The sequence below is a fragment of the Pavona decussata genome, unplaced genomic scaffold (assembly GCF_977016875.1).
Source record: "Pavona decussata unplaced genomic scaffold, jaPavDecu1.1 SCAFFOLD_426, whole genome shotgun sequence".
Lineage (NCBI taxonomy): Eukaryota > Metazoa > Cnidaria > Anthozoa > Scleractinia > Agariciidae > Pavona > Pavona decussata.
This window is the reverse complement of record NW_028145783.1, coordinates 856,526-878,995: the sequence shown is the minus strand read 5'-3', so window position 1 is coordinate 878,995 and position 22,470 is coordinate 856,526. Positions and strand designations below refer to the sequence as shown.

The 22,470-nt window shown below is 39.8% G+C and overlaps 1 protein-coding gene across 6 annotated transcripts in view; it reads right to left on the bottom strand.

The window, feature by feature from the left end:
- LOC146450805 (uncharacterized) overlaps positions 1-22,470 on the bottom strand; it is a 51,930-nt gene that overhangs the window by 8,511 nt on the left and 20,949 nt on the right. For 5 of the 6 annotated variants that reach the window (XM_085099988.1, XM_085099987.1, XM_085099989.1 and 2 more), the window contains 5 exons: positions 19,493-20,204; positions 3,797-3,937; positions 2,566-3,065; positions 2,080-2,157; positions 1,037-1,142 (listed from right to left, as the gene is read on the bottom strand). In XM_085099988.1, the coding sequence (XP_084956114.1) occupies positions 1,037-1,142; positions 2,080-2,157; positions 2,566-3,065; positions 3,797-3,937; positions 19,493-19,955 (1,288 nt within the window). In that variant the 5' untranslated portion in view covers positions 19,956-20,204. Of the gene's footprint in view, positions 1-1,036; positions 1,143-2,079; positions 2,158-2,565; positions 3,066-3,796; positions 3,938-19,492; positions 20,205-20,681; positions 20,922-22,470 lie in introns of those variants that run through there. The other variant, XM_085099990.1, reaches the window with a different exon arrangement.

Below are 22,470 nucleotides of genomic sequence, written 5' to 3'. Positions count from 1 at the left end.
TGTCCATATTCCCTCACACCCACTGAATAAACATCAAGAGCAAAAGTGCTTTTTGGGAAGGGAAACTCTGATTTTATCCTTTGGATGGTGAGGGCCTGGAGCCCATTGTGTTGCCATGGAAATGTCATAGTGGTTCATATCATGAAACTTTGTGATGAGTATAACAACTCTACAAAGTTTCAGTTCTATACAGAAAAAGGCTAAAGAGATATTCCATTTTTTGTGATTTCCCTTCATTTTGTGTCAGTATTGTGACGTCACAAGTTGTCTAATTTGCATAAGCCTAAATCTTGAATAACTCGGCAACCAAGAATGCTATCGCAATAAAATAAATGCCATTCTTCATCATTTTGAAAGCTCTTCCTAATAAGCTAATAAAAGATTTTGTGTCATATACACTTTAAAAGCTGGATCATTGTAATGCAATTTCAGGGAGTTGATTGCCGCTTAGCGGCCATGGTGTATGAGCACAATACCATGCCCGGAAAATAGCGACCATTCAATTGTCGTCTGGTTGTTCTTGCAAAGCGAAATCAACAAGACCTAGCTATATTTCTTGATTGTTTTTAATAAAACAATTATTCCACTCGCGCTTGTTGGATGTGAGATGATTATAGCCAACTCGGCGCTACGCGCCTCGTTCGCTATCTGTCATCTCATATCCAACGCGCGCTCGAGGAATAATTGTTAGTTACAGTACAAATGCATAAGAATGTAATCTGTAAGATACCGGAACAAAATCTTTTAAATTAATCGGAATTGTTTGGGTAAAGAGGTAGTGGTAGTGTCAGTCTCTGATAACTTCTCCTGTTCCCCCTTACAATGGCCTCTAAGTATTCTTCGCTTCAAATTATTTGTAAGGTAATACGTGACGAGTTAACGTAGAGGCAGTGTGTTCTAATTCCTTAGCATTTGGCATTCACATGCAAAACAGACACTGGACTTTGATGACTGACTGTATGTGAAAACAGCGCAGGTTTCATGATGGCAAACTAAGTGATCGTTTCGAAGCCAAATGACGATTTTCGTAACAAACCTTCGCTTTCAGGATGATCAACATAGTTTGGCGTACCGGATCCTCCTTCTTTGTCATAAATGTCAGGTGCACCGCCACTGCCTTCGATTATGGGAGTGACTTGCCGCTGAAAAATAACAAAGCGCAAGATAATGTTACTAAATTGCCAACTCTAGGGTTGGTTTAAGATTTCTTTCTTCCCGACGCGGGAGTAGCGTAGGTGTATTGATGAATGAAAGCATGCGCCACAAACCGTTAGAAATTAAGCATCGTGTCCTTTGGCAAACGAGAACCTTTATCATGCCATTTGTCGGCTGCCGTGTAATACGAGAAATTTTCTTCACAAGCTTCAAGTAAAGTTAAAGCTAAACGCAAGTTCATCTCGCATTGAAACCGCAAACGATAACCACCAAACGTGGAACATCATAATCACGTGTCTATTTCAGCAATTCTCGTTTGCCGACATCACCATGCTTAATCGCGAGTTCTAAGTTCGGCGTCGTACGTGGGTCGAGTTTGTTGTTTCTCGATTGTTTCTGCCTCGAAGGTTCTTCTTCAACTCCATCGACAAAACCCAACATGATTATCAATTCCAATTCGATCTGGATACTAAAGACGTGAGCGAAACTACCCAGCAGTGATGTAACTTCACTCGATAAATAAAAATCATCAAAGGAAGTTTTCATTCTGGCCTGTCTAATCGATATCGCCGGAAAAAACACTTGGAAGACGAATAAGAAGATGTTATAACGATCGTGAGCGAAAATTAAAGACCAATGAAAGACGTTTTGTCTTTGCTTTCAACTACCAAAATTCATTTTCACATTTAGTTAGTGTAGATTGTTTGAGATTCTCCTGGCAGTTGGAGTTAATACTTGTCTCTGAACGAGTGCGTGCTGCAGGAAACGAACTGAGATTGCTAAAGCACCCATCCACCTCGGTACAACGATCTGGTTCGGATTCAAGGTTAAAGTTGGTCTGGCCAGGAAGAGAAAATTGACTTTTTGATTACAAACTTAGATTTAGAATGGCTCAAAGGAACGTCGCTGCCCAACAATACTCACTGGTTTGAACATTGGAACCTCGCACTGCTCTTTGGACGCACCGGGATCTGGGACAAAGTACATCTCACTCAGTTCAATCTGCCACGCAAGAGTAAAAAAAAAATTACAGACAGGAATGCAGCGGTAAACTGATTATACAAACTTACAAACGTTGACATAAGGAACCTTTCCACCAGATACATTTGAAACGTAAGGAATAGAGACAAATAAAACCGTAAAATTTTCAGTAGAAGACAAGTTCCAAGCCCAAAATTTAAACTGTCGGGGTGTCTGTACGCCTAACTTTGTATTTATTTATTTATTTCAACTTTAAAATAATATGAGTAAGAGTTCGGTTTCCAAGGTAGAAGAGATCGTAGATTCAATTTGTATCTAAAAGTCGCGTTATACCTAAACAAAATGCGACGTATAAGAATTAGGCCTGAAAGAGAATTGCTAAGCAAAACAAAGGGTTCATTCGAACTGTTTCTCTATTCAACAGCCTACCTGAAATCTCTCTACAGAGGAGACGAGCAGCGGTTTCCCAAGGTAAATGTTGCCCAAAGAATCCGGAATGAATGAATACTTCCCTTGTAAGCTCTTGGTCCCAATCTTCCTGCAGTTCCAGTGGACAGTGACCTCTCCTTCCTGGATGCTAATGCCAGCACTGTACCACTCCTCCTCGCGCACTTTGACCGGAAAGTCTAGCGACAGACGGCGATTGAGAAAAAGAGAGCTCCTCTCGAACTCGAAGCTTAAAAAGTCCGGAGTTATTCTCACTCCTAACGTCAGTATTTTGCGATAGTCGTACATAGCCACCAGATATACGTTCGTGAGCTTCATGGCTCGGAAAGTAATTAGAATGGAGAATTCTTCGGGAAAGTAATAACGGAACACTTTAGAGACTTCCATCGACGGTGTGCGTCCATTTTCTAGTTTTATATTTTCGTGTTTGGAAACTGGTGGTTTTTGTTCTTCCCGAACATGCCGCACTATGTCCTTTAGACCTGTGGAAGAACATAAAATGTCAAGTTCAGTTGGTTACAGTTAAATCCCAAGCTCTTAATATCATGCCGGCGTTACGTTACTTCTATACCCATCCAGAGTTTATTCTACAAGTACTGGGGAGCAGCGACGGCGCAATATTGGTAACACTCGCCTCCCACCACTGATGTGGCCCTTGGAGTTTGTTGTTGCCAGTCTCGTCCTGCTCCAAGATATTTTTCTCCACGCAAACCGGTTTTCACCTCTCTTCAAAAGCCAACATTTCCAATGCGCTGAATTCATTACAACCGTTTTCTTGTTCTGTTTTATAGAGTGTTTTTCTGACAGAAGTTCGTAAAAATCAGTTTTGAGTTTTCCAGGAAATGTTTTTATTGATTTGATATAAGACCTTTTCTTGGCCCTTTTCTTACCGCTCCTACAAATACGTCCATCAGAGAGGCCCTGAAATTAATTTGGCCAACCATGCTCCTATAATACGCTGGAAACTATTTTCTCACTCTCCCATATCCCTGGCCTGCTTAGCGAATGGCACATTTCGATGTACAAAAGTTGAATCAAGAGGTAAAAAAATGAGAGTAGTGGAGAGGGGAAGAATGAGACTCTCGTCCCAATTTCCACGCGGTCAAAATGCAAAAAATCCTGAGAATACCACGGACTGGCTTGCCATGCTTGATACCAATCCCATATCCCCAGAACCCCTAATAAGGCCAAAAGAGCTTTTACGTTATCTTACCATAGCATTCGTGCATGTTGCAGGATCTTGTTTCTCTTTTGCTTCCATCACAGTCGTTAGCAAAGCAAGCTCTTGTGCGAGTTTGTTCGCCGCCATCACAGTTCTTGCTGCATCTGCTCCAACTCGACCATGGCTTCCAACCTGCAACACAAAGAACTCTTAAGAGCCGTTTTTTTAACGATCGAACAAAATCTGAATTTCCCAGCACAAGTCAAAAAATCAGTTTCTTTCCAACTTTGGCTAGCACAGCCAATAGGCACATAGAAAGCCATATTATGTGCTAAATTCGTTCCTGTACTAACAACATTGTGCATGCTAGGTTTGAAGTGTTTAGAACTTTTCGGTGCGTTTTTATTAGCGTTTTTAGGGTTTTCGTGCGCTATGAATTATGGGTAAATTCACCATTCTCCATCTTTTTTTACTATGGTGGATTGTATCCGTTCCTGCTATAGTGTAAAAAACATCAGGATCTAAGAAAATGACAGGCACTGACAAAGAAGAAAGATTCATTCACGAACGGAATTATATTAAAAATAATTTGTTTTGCCAGTTCTCGCGAAATAGGCCATTTCCGAGTTGCTGTGAACCTCACTATGAAGGCGAGGCTAAGTGCAAAACTTTTCATACGAAAATTAGTTTTATTTATTTAGTTTATTTAAGTTACAATTAAGTTACAATGATTACAATGGTTACAAATGATTACAAAGTTACAGTGATTAAAGTCCAAGAGAAGGAAAAGAAGTGACGAGGGAACCTACTAAAAACCATGGGGCTTCTAGAACTTAGGTTCCCTCCCAGAGAAATAAATGATGACTAAACCTAGACAATATGGCAACGGAAGTACTGACAAGTAATATTTGTACACCCTTAACATAATAAGTAGTTCATGATAATAGAAGTTTTAGGTTTTTTCCTAAAGGACGCGAGAGATGAAGAGCCAGTAATCTCAGGAGAAAGAGAGTTAAAAAATTTCGGACCTTGATAAAGAACGGAGAATGAAAATAAAATGAAAACTAATTTTTCATAACAAAAAATTATGCACTTAGCCTCGCTCTCATAATGAGGTTCAAAGCAACTCGGAAATGGTCTATTGCAATTTATCCAGTTTTATACGGGGGAAATGTCACTTCCATCTCTACTGTAAACCAACTGTAAAGACACCTTCGGAAAACTCCCCTCAACTGACTGCAATTCTGAGTGGCAGTCAAAAAGGACAAGCTATGTAGCTCTTATGAAACGACATTTTGTCAATCCATTGTCAAAAGAAAATGAAAAAAAAATCCAGCGGTATGGTAGGTGCTCGATCCAAAAACACGCGCGCGAGATCACACGCGAGAACGCGCGAGAATACGCCAGAACGCGGGAGGACGTGCGAGTCAGTGTACCACTCTCGGTAGGGGAGATTTCAAAGTTTTACAACCGTTTGGTGCGGAGCACGTTGGGTGAGGTTTCGGGGTGAAATTAATTGATAACAGAATTCAAAAAGTCTTATTTTCTTTAGGAAACAAATGATAATAAATTGCATTGCCGATTCATAATGACAGTCAAAAACATAGTCACAATGAAAATATTATTTCGACATGGGCGTAGAAACGCCGGATGTAAGTGCGACAAGGAAAGTAGGTAGTTTGGAACCTTAAACGTTTTTCAATAAAAAACAGCCGAAAACTTCCGTTATTTTAAATACTCCGGATATTGGTTTACTCTAATCTTCAAGAGTTATAATTAAGGAACACGAAAAAAAAATTGCATCAAACGCATCGCTTTATAACCTTTTAAATTTGATATGGTCCGAGTGTTTTTAATTGATCGAACTGGCCGGCTGTTTGCCAGAAACAGAAGTGAAAAAAAAAATGAGAGCCAATTCACCGTTGGGCAGACTCGAGCGCGTCAAAAGATAGACTTGGAACAATTCCGACTATCATTAGGGAGATTTAATTTAAACCAGTGCGGAACTTTGAGAATGACGTAGGATGAGTAGTTACATCATGAATTTCTCTATTTATTTCCGTAACTGCGTTTTACAGGAGTTTCAAATAATTTTGCAGTGAATCGTTCAAAAAGTATGCGCTTACTAGCACTGAAATTTCCAACCTAAGTTCTGCACCACTCTCCTTGTTAGGCTTTCGACCAATCATATGTTGTTTTTTGGAGGATTCCTGTGGCACACAGCTGTGAACACCTACTGATAAAATTCTCTCATTATAGTTCTGATATACAGCATACTTAGACAAACAGGATGAGGATTGGGAAACTGTGTTCTAATCTCCAAGGTAATCTCGTAACTTTGTTCAGTTTAAACTGTATTAGTTTGCCCAGGCAGCAATATAATTAGACGAGTTTGCGTGTTACCACACGAGAACTAAATTGAATTATTTTCGTTGGACATTGAGCTGGCACGAGATTATGGCGGAAATATCAACGTCACCTTCTTTTTGTTTTTAATAAAGCTAACGTCTATTCAACACAGATTTAAAAAGGAGAGTTAAGATATTTTCTGTGATATGTTCTCTCCCACTACTCGCCCACAGCTTTGTTATCGAGGCTCCCCAGCCATTACACTTTGGCCCTTGGACGTGATTCAAGTGTCCGCTTACCGCGCAATTTGGTGAAGAAGGAAATCGAAAAAGCTGCTATTATGCCCACAACATAATTCAACACAGATCCACCAAAAATTCATGTCTGTGTCAAAACAAAGTTCTTTACACACAATACAAACTTAAAATGGATTGCGTTGTTTCACTACCAAACGTCACATTGCAAAAAAAGATAGTTTAACAAACTCTTCTTAGATTTGGAACACACTTTAAGTGTGCCTCCCCTAATTAATAGTTTAAACATCCGCGTTCTGTGCGTTGATCGAAGCATTTTTGTTACAGTCAACCCAGGTCACGCGTGAACAGTATTTCCAAGAATGAAATGAACATTCAAATTTCTCTTTGTAATGTCCGACGTGTGAATGGAATGTTGGACATTTCTCTAAAAATCGTTCCGAAAAAGACGCATTAACTGAAAAAAAGATTCAAAATACTTGAGAAACAATTGTTATTCTTGAAATATTCCATTTTTGCAATGTAAAGAAAAATGCATAGCTTTATCCTGTCAATAAGCTAGGGAGATTTATGCGGGAACTCGGAAATCTCGTTGGCGATGTTCAAAACTGACATGTAAATTTCAAAACTCCGTTCAAATTTCGAAAATACCGTTCACGCGTGACCTGGGTTGACTGTAACGAATATCCGGTCAGCGATCGAAGGAAGGGGATACTGAAGCATTTCTTGGCCATCAGAGTACCTCAGAAAATACCAAGGTCTTTAACCAAGACGCTCGCAAAAACCACAAGAGTCCATAAATTAAAAAGTATCGACAAACGCACGCCATTCCTACTCTTAAACTTGTGTCAAAGAGTTCCCAGATTCTTGCCTGGCGCTGAAAATGCTTGCGATATGATTGTCGTGGCCTTGGTAGTCAGCACATTAAAATTCTTACGATGAGTTCCACGGTTTGATCAAACCAGAGACAAAACATTCCGTGCGTTGACAAAAAAAAAACCCGCTTATGAAAATACTACGGAAATGTATATCGAGTAGCGCCCTCCCTGAAATGTTAACAAAACCCCCCAAAGCCAATTTTATTCTAAAATTAGTGTTCTCCGCCTTCACCGAGGCATTTTGCCATATAAAACATTCCGTGACTACCAAAGAGCTTATCAAAACGCCAAGGTTTGCACCGCTTTGCTCGTTTCCCGATAACGGCTGCCGCGAACTTCTTTCTCAGCGTTAATAGCCAAAACATCCGTTTTGTCTGTTTACAAGTGGGGCACTTTGGTGATCTTTCATCTAGTGCGAGACTAAACATTTCGTGACCATGAACGAGGTCTGAATCGTGTAAGGTGGGGCCTTATGTCGATCAGGGAACTATAACTGACACGTATACGATGGCTGATCTAGGTATTAAACTAAGCCGCACGCGACAGTATATTACACTTGCAAACAGGGATTTGAAAAAGCCGTTAGCTGAATATACTTGGACAGAGAGAGCTCGGCTATTCCCGAGATTTGCTTTTCAGTTTGTGATAGATTGAAAACAACATACTTCTAATCAGCGCAAACAACCATCAAACATGACATAGCTGTTAACAAACAAATGGGCGTGCAAAAACAAACATAAAACATAAGGATTATTCCAGCTTGGAAGCTATTTTTTTTTTGCAACAGGTTAAACAGTTTGTTTATACAATTCAATGCCAATGGATAAATAAAACTGTTTCACTCTTGTGGATTCTTGCACGGAAAGACAAACGAAGCCAGACTCCACAAAATTACGAAATACTTTGGCTTAATGATTCTTATCTTTTGCAATAATTGGCTTAAGTAACTTTCTATACCTATAAAGTTCTATACATCTCATAAACGGTTGGATCTAAGCTAGTCATTTACTTTGGTCTGAACCTATTCCAATTCTCTACCGCGTATGTTTACAGCTATCCCACGTTTCTTCATTTCAGGTCACATTCATACACCTTATCCTAATTGCGTTCGAATTAAAAAAAAAAACTACTAGAGCTTTCTTTTAAGATTACGAGGGGTGTGACCGAGGGGGAGGGGTGAAACTTTAGAAAAAAACGAAGGCTGGGAACAAAGTGATACTTCCTAGATAACGAGAAGCAGGGGAAATAAAAGATAACATTTCGCAATGCAAAGGAGCGGATAGAGAATTGGGAGGGGGAGAGGGGAATAAGGCTTCCCTGCTTCCTTAATATGAAGTTGCGTGAGTAAACTAGGATCTGAAAACATGATTATCCTGTATGTAAATTGAATTTCCGTCAGCAGCCGTTGACCTTATAATTCAAGGTAATAATTTGGCAAATCACATGAAAACAAAGCGTGCATGCATGCATGTTAAAAGCTTACCCTTTCACACCCAAGTGCTACGTTAAAAGCTTAAAACTCTCGTGAAATTTCATTTTGCACGGCACCTAACCAAGAGACAAAAAGCAGCACACGAAAGTCCTGTCCTGTTAATAGCTTTTATTTAAATAGTCGCGCTCTAGGTTTTTATCATGTATGGACTTTAAACTTAAAACCAGCTTGTACAACATAATGAACAGCACCACAGGAAAGCACTGAACAATGGCTTTTTAGCAATTACGATTCATCCCAACCCAAACGTTAATAGAACTACCTTGTACAGCGTAATAAACAGCGCCACAGGCAGTATTATATTGTCCAGTAGCGTTCAAAGAGCCATAGCGAGGGATTAAAACGCAGCAAAGTTAATACCCGATTTGAGGTTTGTCTCTGTAAGGTAATGAGGGGTAATTAAAACTTCAGTAAGCCTGTTAATGATCCTTGTATTACCAAAATCTGGAAAACACAATCCGAAAAGCAGCTTCGACTGAAAAAGAACAGGGATCAGTTCTACGGACGTTTGTGTTGTTCGTGCCGCGTGCTAAACCTCTCGGAAAGCCCTGATAAAATCTGACCCTGACCTCACCACGTACTGTTCAGATACCCTGCACCGATAAGCGAACACTTAACGCTGATAAAGGTCTAGCCGCCCTTGAAGTAAGTAAATTGGATTTGGAGAGCAACAAAAGACGAGAGATTTGAGCATCGTCAACACGTTTGGCATCAGAGGACGAACTAATAGCGCACCCGAGAGTAAAGCAGTTAGGGGCAATTACCCGGTGTACATGCCTCTTCCATTAAACGCCCCCCTCCACAAAGTCCCCTTTGTAATCAGCCCATTTAACCCGGCCTTTCTTTCCCAGCTGTGCTAGAGTGGCTTAGAATAGTAAATTGGCTCTAAATCTTGAATTCGCAGGAGTAGCATTAAGTGTGACTATCTAAATAAACTTTATTAAGCAATCCTTTCCTGTGCTGCTGTTTTCCTACTATACAGGTTTGCTGTATTTTTTAAGACGGTTGAGGAAATACTAAGGTGTGGCCATTCAACTGAAAGCTACTGAGCAGCACTTTCCTGTGGTGCTGTTTATTATGCTGTATAAGGTGGTTCTTACTTTTTAGTCTCTGACTGAAATCCTTAAGTGTGGCCATTCAACCGAAAGCTACTGAGCAGTACTTTCCTATCATGGTGCTGTTTACTATGCTGTATAAGGTGGTTCTAACTTGCGAGAATCTACGGATCAGTGCTTTCCTTTAGCGCTGTTTATTCTTTGGCAATAAAGCCACAGAGATCAATTCCCTCATAAATATGAAACGGCGTTACCTTTGCCAAACCTTCTTCGCAAACATAAAATTCCCTGACTTTTCACTGACTTTGTGATAAAATTTAGAATTTCCCTTACTTAATACAAAATTCACAGGAGTTGTTCCTGTCCTTGAAAAAAATTCCGTTTTTCCTGATTATTCTCTGTCCATGGCCGAAACCTTCTGGTTGGTGGGTAAAACCTTAAGAGTATGCTATCATGATATTGTCTGTAGCGTGAGATGCCTGGTAAACGGTTTTAATTACTAACAGTATGTTAGAGTGATACTGACTGGGAAACGCAATACAGCTCACTCTGGTTGTTCCTTATAGAGGAAAGGATTGATATTCCATCTTAACATTACTGCCGGCAACCATTTCACACGCAGTTGAAGTAGCTCAGATTTGCCTTTACAAAAGTATTGCAAATAGCCAGCATCACAGGAAAGTACTGCTCTGTTGTTTACATTTGAATGGTCATTCTCCAGGATTTCATTCACAAGCTCAAACGTTAAATGTAGATACCTTTTACAGTGAATAAGTCAGGTATTGAAGAGCCAATGTCCTGGGAATTTAACTGTGTTTAGGTCAAAACTGTACCATCTATGATTTTGACAAAGTATTTTTTCTCGAACACGAACTTGCTCCAAGCGCTCCGAGCAGAAAACGTCAAGAGATTTGCAAAGGATGAACAAATCACGATCAATAATTTTTAGAAATTTTTCCAATAAAAATGGAAAAACCTTTAAATAAATTGGCCAGTTATTTCGTTAGAGGCTTCATGTGCCACTACGCACGAAGAAGATAGGTATTTTAAAAAAAAGTTTCATCTTGGTCAAAGCTGCCAAAAAAAAAAACACCGTTTCCGTCGACTAGCAGAGTACTTAAAACTAGACCGTAATTTAAGGTTTCCATTATAAAAACGCCCCTTGAAAGCTTACAAAGTGGCTGATAGGCGTGAAAAGAAAATATGGGAGTTTCAGAAAAGGGCAACGCCTCCACACCAACGAGTGCTCATCATTTTCAAACTGGAAAAACTCCAAAACAAATGTTGAAAAAAGAGACTACGGCAAACTAAGCTGCACCAGACAAAATCACTCAATACCTTTCATTTCAGTGGTCAGGTTATATTTAGTGTTTTAGCTGCAGTCTTGAAAGTCGGATTTGGCCCTATTTGAAGAATTCCTGTGCTTCGGCATGTATTTTTACTCACCAACCCACAGAATTTCAAGATAATGTAGAAAATAGATAGTTATTAAAGAGATACCTTAAGGGAGTGGAAGAACCGCAAGTGCCGGATTTTCGTCAATGCCAATTTGCCGGAAAACATCTCATTAGGAAAGTTCAAGAGAGCATGGGAACACAAACCTAGTCAAGACCACCAAGGATGTACAGAACAACACCAGAACCATCCTTTGTCCTAACAAAACTTCAACGCCTTTCTCAAATTCGAGTTTTGTTTTCACTCTGTTTAACCGGTTACTTTTGAAACGTCGTTCAGGACGCAGCTTTTACAACAAATGTTCATCACATTGCTGGCATTTTTGCCTTGCAAACAATGTATTGACACTCTGATATCACTCCTGCTTCTCCAACTTTCAACAGCACTATCAACTGACCAAATAACAGCATATTTGTTTACAAATCGTCGGAAGAGGAATTGAACCAAAAGAACGTTTTCCTTCATTCAAGGTCATTGCCTTTATGTTAATTGAGAGGTAGTTGTCTGCCGCAGCTGTCCGTCTACCAGATATGGTTCGAAACATTTGATTTATCTAATTGTAGATTGCCATATGCAGCTCTTAATTACACCTATTAACTTAAGACAACTCTGGTCGAAACGTCTTTGAAGCAGACACGAAGTTGATGGTCGGTTTCATTTCAACACCTATCTGCTTAACAATATCATAAACAAAACGATTTTAATAACGTAGTCGGCCTATTTGGGGTGATTGAGGATCATAAAAAAATTATCAAAATTCCATTTGCGCCCATAGGCCTAAAATAGCTAATTTCCCCTCAGCTAAATGGTTTTTTTATTTGGCCTGTTTGAGGTAATTGAGGATCATAAAAACGTGATCAAAACTCCATTTGATAAAACAGCTAATTTCCCTTTAGCTAAATGATCACAACAATTTTCCTTTATCTAAACATTGCATCTAAGGTTTAAAATTTACTAAATCGAAAAATTGGTCTTTACTTTTCCAAAATTGCACTTGATGTCCTTTGATAAACTCTGAGGACCAGTGAGCACTGATTTCTTTGGCCAAAAGACTGTTAGAGTATTAACGAAATTCACGTCAAAACAGCAGAAAGTCTCAAATTTCATAACGAAAAGGAAAAAAAATATTAAGACACAGCCAGCACCGATCGTGAAGTAACTGATTACTGCTAATTACGATATCGCACTCTCTTGGTTCAATTGCTTTCGAATTCCTTTGAATTCAGGGCAGAGCAGTTTACGATTTCGTCCACGACATAACATTGGAAACCATCTTGCACAGAATGATCAGGAGCACCAGATGTACTGCTGAACATCTTTCGTTGAAATGACCAAACTTCACAATTTCGTGCACAGAATTAAAAGTTGGAACCATTTAAGTGACTTTAGTTTGGTGATAGGTGTGAAGGGGTTAATAAAGGGATTAGATGCCATATGGTTCGGCACGATAATTAGCAAGCCGAAGTGCTCAGTAACTGGCTGTGGTATTGATGACCAAAATAAATGCATTCGTCTTTGTGCCCGGGATGTTCAGTGTATGAAGCCGCCCAATTTCATGACAGATGTAGGTCTTTGAGATTTAGCTATATAAACATTTGTTATTATCCAAACATACAGTTCTAAAAAAAATCAATGTAAATTGTAACCCTCCTGATATCGGGAAGGATTTTGACGAGCAGGTCATTTATAACTGAATTTAACTCCCTTCTAGCGAATCACCATCTTGAAGTATTGTCCCTTGTATCTAAATCGATAGAGAGGCATGCGTATTTTGCGAGAGTTTTTAACTTTTGTTGGCTATTAAGAACGTGATAAAGTTTGTTTTCGTTGCATATTGTTGATTACACCTTGCGACCTTCTCTCTAAATCTAAGACATTAGACAGGTATCCGATCTTTTAATTTTTGTTCTGGCTATTATGTTACTACTTCAGCGACCTTAAGATACCAAATATAGCTTTATTTATACGAATCGAATAATTGGTTATGAAATTCAATATTAGACTAACATAATTTGACAAAATCTTAATTGGTTTTGGAGAGTTTAAGCTGATTGTTACTAGTTTGCATTCTTCATGTATTCCGCAATATTTTCAGGTATCAGCCATGTTTCAAAGCTGTTTTATTCCGGATGTGTTCCGTACTACGAGACCCTGATTCTGTCGCATTTATTGTTAAGAGGGCAGAGATACTACCTTAGCCTATAAGATAAATACTTATAAATACGCCCCTGTAAATGGTCCTGTTTTGAGCTGTTTTAGTCTACAATACAGTTACACATTACTCCAGTCTTCTTGTGTGAAAAATAGTCTGGCAGCATTTTTGAAGCCACATCATTAAATAGGTAAAGAAGATCAAACAGTTTGGATTAAATCAGGGTGAAGCTTTCTAGAAACAGGCTCAACGCAACAGCAATAAAATGACATAATTTGGTTCTCCATCTATCAAGACTGTTCCTCTCTATATGCAAACGAAACGCAACACGCCCTTCACACGGCAAACTAAAGTTGGCAAACTCATGTTGGCAAACTTCAAAAAGTTGGCAAACTCGTACCCTCACACGTCAAACTCGCGTCAAATCACAACACGCTAAATTTGCAACATGGCCGACGTAGTGCAGTGGCACTCACGAAGAGTTGCCGCTTTTGTCTTGGTCCTATTGTATGTTAATCGTCGAAGAAGAAACAGAAAGCGCTGGAAAAATAGAAAGGTTTGAACGAAACTTTATATCAGTATAGAAATCCCACCCTTGGAGCGTCAATTACGAGTTTACCAACACGAAAAAGTTGGTGAAAAAGTTGGCGAGAATAGAGACTAGTTAATTTGTTCGCAACAGTTTGCCAACGTGTTTACCGACTGTTTTTGTGCTGTTCACAAACACACACACATCAATTTGAGTTTGCCAACGCAAGTTTGCCCTGTGAAGGCCGCTTAAAACGAGTGTCATAAATCGTTCGACCACCAGTCCCTTTTCCCCCTTTTGCAGTGTTGGATGGATAGTGCAAGAACGCAACATCTTTTTCAGCGCGTTTAATTTTTTTAAGCAACATTGAATGGTGGGAAAGGGAAGGATACGCGATCAAGCCAGTGAGAAAGTGGAACAACATATTGTCACTGGTTGTAGCTGTTCAATACCAAAAGGAAAGGCCTAATGTGTGTTCTCGTCCCCCACGAAACAAAAAGGTTTCGTTATGATTTGATTAAAACCGCAAGTTTGTTAGCACATGCATATTATAAAAGAGATTTGAGGGTTTCTGATCCAATGTGGATTGATCATTTGCGTCAACGCTGTTTTACCAGGACACTCGATTCATGTACCCGACAACCAACTCATCAGTGCTTAGATCATTGCAGAATTGACCTATTTATTTTCATAGCTTGTTTGTTACTACTTGCAAGATTGCAGGGCGATAGATGCTGAAGGCAACAAGTGCTCTTGGGTAGAATTGCTTACTGTTGCCTGAGGGTGACAAGGCAAATGAAGCGCGCTTGTTAATAGGGCTTTGGCTTTGTAACTGTTCATAATTTTAAAATAGATATACTCAAATGCAGTTTCTTTGTTAGAAACTTTTTCGGATCCAGTTGTGGCCAGCATCTAATTTGCTTCACAATGTCACTGCTTGAATATCTTCTTTAAATATCATGAAGCAGGGCGAGCAAGATATAATCAAAGGACAACCTAAGTAGTCTTGTTTCCTTCGAGGGTTTTTTTCTGATAATAAGTACTGACTTTCAAAGTACAGCTCCGATCCTGAGTCAGATAATACATAAACACACGCATAGCAGAAGGTGATTGATACAAGTTAATCTGCATACTTCACATGAAAGATAACTGCGACTGACGAATTGCTCCCCTTCTTTGCACGTATCACTGAAAGCGTGTAAAATTTACATAGCAAGCGGGAGGCTTTTAAGTAGAAAGACTTTATAGAATTCCGTTGCAAGACTCTGAAGACAGAAGCATTGCTTGCAACGTGAGATAGACACGCAATGTGTAGCCCATTTATGGAAGGATAAAAAACAATTGAACGGGGATTGGCCGACGAAAGGTCCGACCTGTCGGCGACAGACTTATTAAAACCTTTCTGCAGCGGAAAGACGAGCGCGCAGATAGGAAGTAACCACGCGATGGCCAGAGAAACTGGTGACTGTTTGCAAAGAACTTTTATGTATCTACAATTGTTATCTTTGAAAACGTTATCCGTAAAGCACCTTCCTTAACACTGAATCGTAGATAAGAAAAATGGGGATTAACGTATACAATTTGAACGCCATCTCTGAAGTGTCATCAAGTTGAATTGAAGTTTCACATGAATAAAACGCAGACATTCAACGACTTACAGCAAATACTGCATTACAGAAAACAACATATGAAATTAGGAACGATTCGCTCCAGACGAAAGTCTACTAAAAAAAGAAGAACAAAGAGGAAGGAAAAACCAAAAACCACAGGAGGTGCCTTTAATTAGACATTTCGTGATGACCGTCAAGCTATTAATTGGATCTCGAAACGTTATCAATAATCTGATTTCACCAGAGAACCTCTGCAGATAAAACTGAACAAAACTACTGCAAACTTATATTTTGACAAGGGATTTTCACCAAAGAGGGGAATTAACGTTTTTGACATAAAATTTGTTGAAGGACTTCTGCGAAGCCTTCATTGATATATGGGTATTAAAATTCGATAAATAGTGATCAATAGTGGCTTACCACAACTTGACTAAATTTGTTTACTTTGTTCTTGTTTGTTTGTTTGTTTGTTTGTTTGTTTGTTTTTGTTTTGTTTTTCATAAACAACTCTTATAAAACTGGCAGATGATTCTAGTGTACTAAACTGAGGAAACCCGCAAGATGGAACGAGTCGAAGTCTTGATATATGGGTATTAAAATTGGTTTATCTTTAATAAATGGTGGCTCGCCACAACTTGATTAAATCTGTTTACTTTGAGCTTGTTTTTTAATAAACAACCCTTGTAAAACAGGTAATTCTAGTGCCCTTAACACACGAAACCGTACCGCAAAATGCAATTTACAAAATCGTTGAAAATCCTCGCGCATAGTATTCGCGAGTAGTCTGCAGTTCTTTCATTTCACAAATTCTTCTATTTCGCGACAGAATGAACGGAATCCGTTTCAATCATGGTTAAAACTGGCAATTTCGCTTACGTCAGAGGCACGGAAAGAGAACACTTAGCGGTGAAAAATACTTTTAAAATATTCCCAGTGCCACCCAGATTGTTTGGTGGTCTTTCTAAAGGCGTGTCTTTGGAAGCTAACACAGTCGGATATGTCCGCATTCTTTAGCTGAAAATTCAAGTCACGATTAGTTATAGGAAATGGACGTTTATTCCAAGAATTTCCGAGTCGCTGTTCGTTTCCAAAAATGCTAGCTAGCGGCTTACTTCCGAAACAAAGCGAATTAGTTTTTCGAAAGTACGAAGCAACATTTCGTTAAAGAAAATTCTGCTCAGTTTTTTTTATAACAAATTGAATCCGAATTTCTCAGGTGGTTCAAGGCCTTCCGAACTGTTTTTAATCCACAGAACCGAGCCGTTGGGTGCCGTTTGTTACGCTTGTTAGCAGCTTATTTCGCACTTTCGTTGACATATTATCCCCTCCGAAACAAAATAAATTAATTTTGTCAGTGTTTTGAAAGTATGAAGCAACATTTCATTAAAGAAAATTCTACTCTTTTGTAGCAATTTTAATCCGAATTTCTCAGGTGGTTCAAGGCCTTCCGAACTGTTTTGTAATCCACCGAAACGAGCCGTTGGATGCCGTTTGTTAAGCTTGCTGGAGTTTCGGCTATTTCCGTAGAGAACTACACACGTTTCCTTTAATCTTTAGGATAAATTGGATTCATAAATCTTACCGTTTTTTCCCACTTAAAACCCCGCAAAACCACCAGTGAATCTGCTAAGTGTTTCCCAAAATAAAAATTAAGCTTACTTCCTTTCTCACTGAGGTCCGGATATATTCAAATAAAGTTTACGAGTTTAAAGAAGAATCCTTTTCAGCATTTTAACAAAGGAAATTATGACTTCAAACAATTGATGACCTAAGCTTGTTTTCCTTTCACCGAGGCATTTTGCGAATTCCTTGGCGATATATTCAGCTCTAAAGTTTGGTTGTGTTGAACGCTCCTACGATATTGATATTCAAGAATTATTTCTTTATCTGTTGGATACAAAAACACTCTGAAACTCGCACACGGAGTACACAAATAAATAATCCTACTTAACAAAGTACAAAGAAGGCCGCAAAATATGATATTGGCCTTTGTTAGACCTTCACTAAACTTGATATAAAGTAACATTCTCTATAACCTCACTACAAAATGCGTCGAGAAGAGTCGGTTCTTTCCTTCAAAAAATTCATACAAGTGGCGAACTGAAAATCACGACAAAAATTTTTTCTGTGCTAACAGAACGGTATTTTCCGCCTTGAGTTTTTCAGCTGAGTTCTTCGCTCGCTTCTCGCTCGCAGAACGCCTCGCGCGAATCGCAAATTGCCAACATGGCGGCTGGGCCTCGCCGACGGCCAGGCTGTCGCCACAAATGTGTAACCACTAGATATATTTGTTCATCACCTTCGGATTACACTAACGAAATTTAAGTTAATCCGCTAGGTTGTTAAAGCAGAGAGACTATGTGGCACCAATGGGATAAATATGGATTATTGTTGAACAGAGAACCAGTGGATCGAACGTGCCGCGACTTTAAAGTCAAGTTTACGGGAAGGATTTTCCAGTTTTGCAGCCCGATAGCAAAACCTTACACAAATTGGTGGTAAGCCCAAATTAGAAATGCCTTTGGGAAAAGACGTGAATTGATGCAAGAAATTTTATAAAAGCGTCGGAAATAAAGAGAGAAATTTGACTGTTTATTACACGCTTTTGCTGATAAAAATGGTTTAGCGCATATCCATGAAGAGAAAGCACGCTAATCGCAAGTTTACACAAAACGAAAATGCAATAATAGATATAAGCTAGTAAGGGTCAATTCTCTGAATAAAGCAAAACAACTGCGGATTAATGAACTTCAAAGGTCGTTCATGCACAGGAATTTTTGATCACTGCATTTTCGTAGCGATAAGTTATTATCGTTTATATTTTTTCAAAAAACGCTGTCATATTTCCCCAAGCAAAACACGACACAGCTCTAGGCCAATCAGAATGTCAAGAGGGTTAAAATGGATCGCTTACCTCGACCCATCGCAGTTCCCTTATCTCTGTCAAACCACCCAAAACAAACTTTACAAGAGAAACAATTCCGGAAATCGCTGAAACAAAATAGCTCTGTCATTCGGTAATAAAAACCTTTTCATTCATAATTACCAAAAGCGTGCTAGATAAGAACGCTAAAACTGCGCATAAAGTGGATTGACCGTATGTTGACAAGGCCGCTCGCAAGAGGGCGATGCAAATCAAGCACACGTAGGATTCCTTGTCGGTTTTTTTTTTTTAGAGGTTATTTTAACGCAAGAGGCGTGAAAAATAAACCCATGATAACGGCTTTGATAACTTCAAGCGCGAGAACACTGCGAGAAGAGGAAAGGATGTTTCACATTAGTAATGACCCTTTAGTTCAAGCGGGTGAAATCTTTCGAAATGTTTTTCCTGTAATTTGCGATTGAATCGTAACGTGTACGCCATATGCGTATTGCAACCCAAAAGACTGCAGAAAAAAAGCAGATGTTGAAATTCGCGTTGTTCCAGGGCAATTTTGACAGCCAGAGTAACGTTATTTTAGTACGAGACGTCAAGATTCTCTGCACACTATGATGTCGACCCCTTGTATCTTTTACTGTTATTTTTAATTTGATTGATAGATTCTCGTTTATTGCTACAAACCAAGTGTTGGCACGGCCCTTTACGCGTAAACGAAAACCAAACATTTCCGATTTTATTTTCGAGGCTTGACGTTCAGGAAACATTCGTTGTATAACAAAATATAAGTATACTTTACAAAAGCCGGCCGAGAGGAATCTTAGCCCAGGCTAATTAGCCTTCGCGCTATATATTACAACCCGTGCTTATGTTTCGCGAAAGAGGTTACAATGCCACGCGTTGAGCTTGATAGATAAATTTGTCTCAGGTTTTTGACATTCTGTGAAATGATGCCGTTCGTGTCTGCGAAGCTAATTTTGTTGCAAAGGCTCTGGCTGTGGGAGCGTCAACCATAGACAAGCGTTCTTTCACAGGGTAACATAATCAACTCGGTAATACGGAAAAGAGAAATAAATGAAATCTTCGTTTACTTACCCAGCGCCTGTAACACGTCGTCCTCGTTGCTGGCGGTAGGTGGTGAAGTGGCTCCAAATATGTCGTCGTACCGCGCCACGAGAGAGCGAGAGTCGGGCTCATAGACCATGAACACCATATGTACATCCCCGGGCTTGACAGGCGAAAAGCACAGCCTCTTCTCTCCGAAGCCATAAACCTTGATTAGTTGCGAAGGGTGCATTTCGAAGACTTCGTCCACTATTTTTCTTCCTTTTAGAATCCTCCATATTTCAAAATCTGCGGCGTGAGTTTGTGAGATCTGGTCCGTCGAGTAAACGTTGATCACTTTTCCAATGAACACGACTTTGACAAGTTTAGCGCGCTGTCCAACGCTCAACTGTTTCCATCCGTCCAGCAACTGGATACAAGGTTTTGAAAGTTTAGGTATTGTAAATAAAAACAGTAGCAAAACGGCCGTGATCCGTGGACGAGTGCCGGCCATTTTCTCAATTAAACCCCGCAATTAAGGACACCCAGTGAACAGCTCCTGAAAGCTCGGCAATCTGAAGCGTCAATAAATCAAGCTCACTTACATCTGTGGAAATTCCGAGACCCTGGCGCCGAGATAACTAACTTCATTATGTCAAGTTTCATTCATTCAGAGGCATTCTAAAATCTTAGTACGTAACAACCACGTTCATCTGATCGGAAAGATTCATCTTGAAGCCCAGAGATAAACTGCTGAAGCGATCTGCGCGAGATAAGAGGAAAAAGACACAATTAATCATCAATTAAAGGGATTTATTACTGACAGGAAAACAACATGCGGTGATTAATCAACTCTGTCCGCGCCAGAATGCCACAGATGCATGTGGTGTGCTTGTTTCGTTAGAGTTAAACGGGGCAGTTTTCACCTTTTTACGGGCAATTAACCCAAGTTTCGCGCAATGGCCGAAGAAAGCGTCTCGTTTTCTGGGACTTCATTTTCTCCCATTACACTACCTATGATACTCTAATATGAAAAGCCTCAATTAGCGCTTTGTGTTGGTATCACAGACAACACGTCTCCCGCCCAGTCACCTTCTCGCTTTGTTTCTAGCGGCTGTAGCCATAATTGATAACATTTAATTCACGCCAAGAGTCCATGGCTGGAACGAAGACAACCATTACAACCGTTTTGTAAGAAAAGTAAACAATCTGAGCCATTAACAGCATTCGACAAACTCACCGTTTTAGTGGACTCGAGAACGCACTCGCCTTTTGTTTACAAAATAAGTTAAGTTGATATTTCTTTCTCAAAATCCCTGAGCGATTTTTATCAGCTTTGGGGTCACGAATGCTATGTCAAGGTCTGCGATGAATTACACTAACTCTCTCCACCTCTATCAAGTCACGTTTTGCATACACTGCTCGCGCGCCAGCGGGATACACTACCAGCTCTTCGTGTGTACGGCCTTGCTGATCACTGATGAAACGTCGTAGTTTTGCTTTACTTTCTGAATAAACTTTTTCCGGTAAAGGTTCCTTGGCGGAGGATAGAGTTCGCGTTTGATGAAGGATGAAGAGTACAGTGATTTGAAGTTAATGCTATTAATGACACGGTGGTGACTGATGATCAAGGTTCGAAGTCGATGTTGTATGCTCGCCAAAATGCACAGCACAGCTGAAACTCCGGAAAGGATTTATTTGCTTTATTACCCATAGATTAATGCTTACTCGATAGTTCACTCAAGCAAAGTGCTTCTCTGTCTTGTAATCGCCATTCGTGGAAAAGACGCGAATGACACGCCGCACGCGAAGCGTGGCAGAAACGCGTGAGGGTTGTGCGCGTATTACATGAGCGATCGGTTTGTCTCTTTCAGTAACCGTTCACGAATACGAGAGCCTAGAGAGCCGAAATGTTGTAAAAGAGAGGCAAGACGCTGTCCACAATTTACGGCCGACGGATCGTCGGTAATTTGACAGCGAGAAAACCGAATTACATAATCTGTCTTAATATTTGTATGGCGCAAATTAACATGTGCATATGATCAAATGCGCCTAACATCTAATGCATGTCCATATGTTCATATATATATGCGTTTTTTTTTTTTTTTTTTTTACAATAAAGAATTGAAAAATTGTCAAATACTTGAGAAATGTTCGTGGCTAGTCTGACGCGGCGTTTCGTCTCGGCCGAGATACTCTTCAGAAACCTTCAGAATTTATAGGCAAACTCGTTGAGCATCACGCCCAAAGTCCAGTTCGCAAATTCAAGATGTTAGCAGTCTGGCCTTCTATCGCAGAAGGATTCCCAACCGCAAGTACACGAGTTGGAATTTGTTTATTTATTCATTATTATTATTATTTTTTATTTTTTTTTTTTGAAAAAGCAATTTCTGCCTTGATACGTTCTCGTCTGACATCTTTTAGAACGGCCTAACAAACAACTATGTACTAGTTCTCAGATGATCGGGCCTGATGAGGTAGAAAAAGATTACCCTTGAAAACTGGGGAACTGGTGAATGAACTCAAATTGAACCAACCGTGAACAGCCGAAATTAACCAGAATAGAGCCTGGGAATTAAAGTTTGGTTGATAAGGTAAAGAGATTCGAGTGCTCAAGTACTCAAATCTCTCAGTTTACTGTGGCCCCGGACAGTGGCCAAATTATGTACCTTATCAACTGTTAAGAGGACAGAGAGCGAACTGGCGTGCGCGCGGATAGAGCGCGCGCGCATTGAGACATTTGAATTATCGTAAGCATTTATCGTAAGTAAGTTACACGTACGATCATCGCGTGTGCGTGATGTTTTTGGTTGAGACGGTTTTTGGGAGATTTTCTTGGTAAAGTTTAGTACCAACCGCGATACCGTTTTTGAGGGGTTTTTTCACCGATTACCGTGCTTTTGTTTTAGAAGAGTTTTCCGCAACCGCTTGCGAACGTCAACTCTGGTGATAAAAGCAAACATTCGTTTCCACTCCCCAATGACGCAGCGTCACACTGGTCGCCCCCTTCATCCATCTGGGAATTGAAG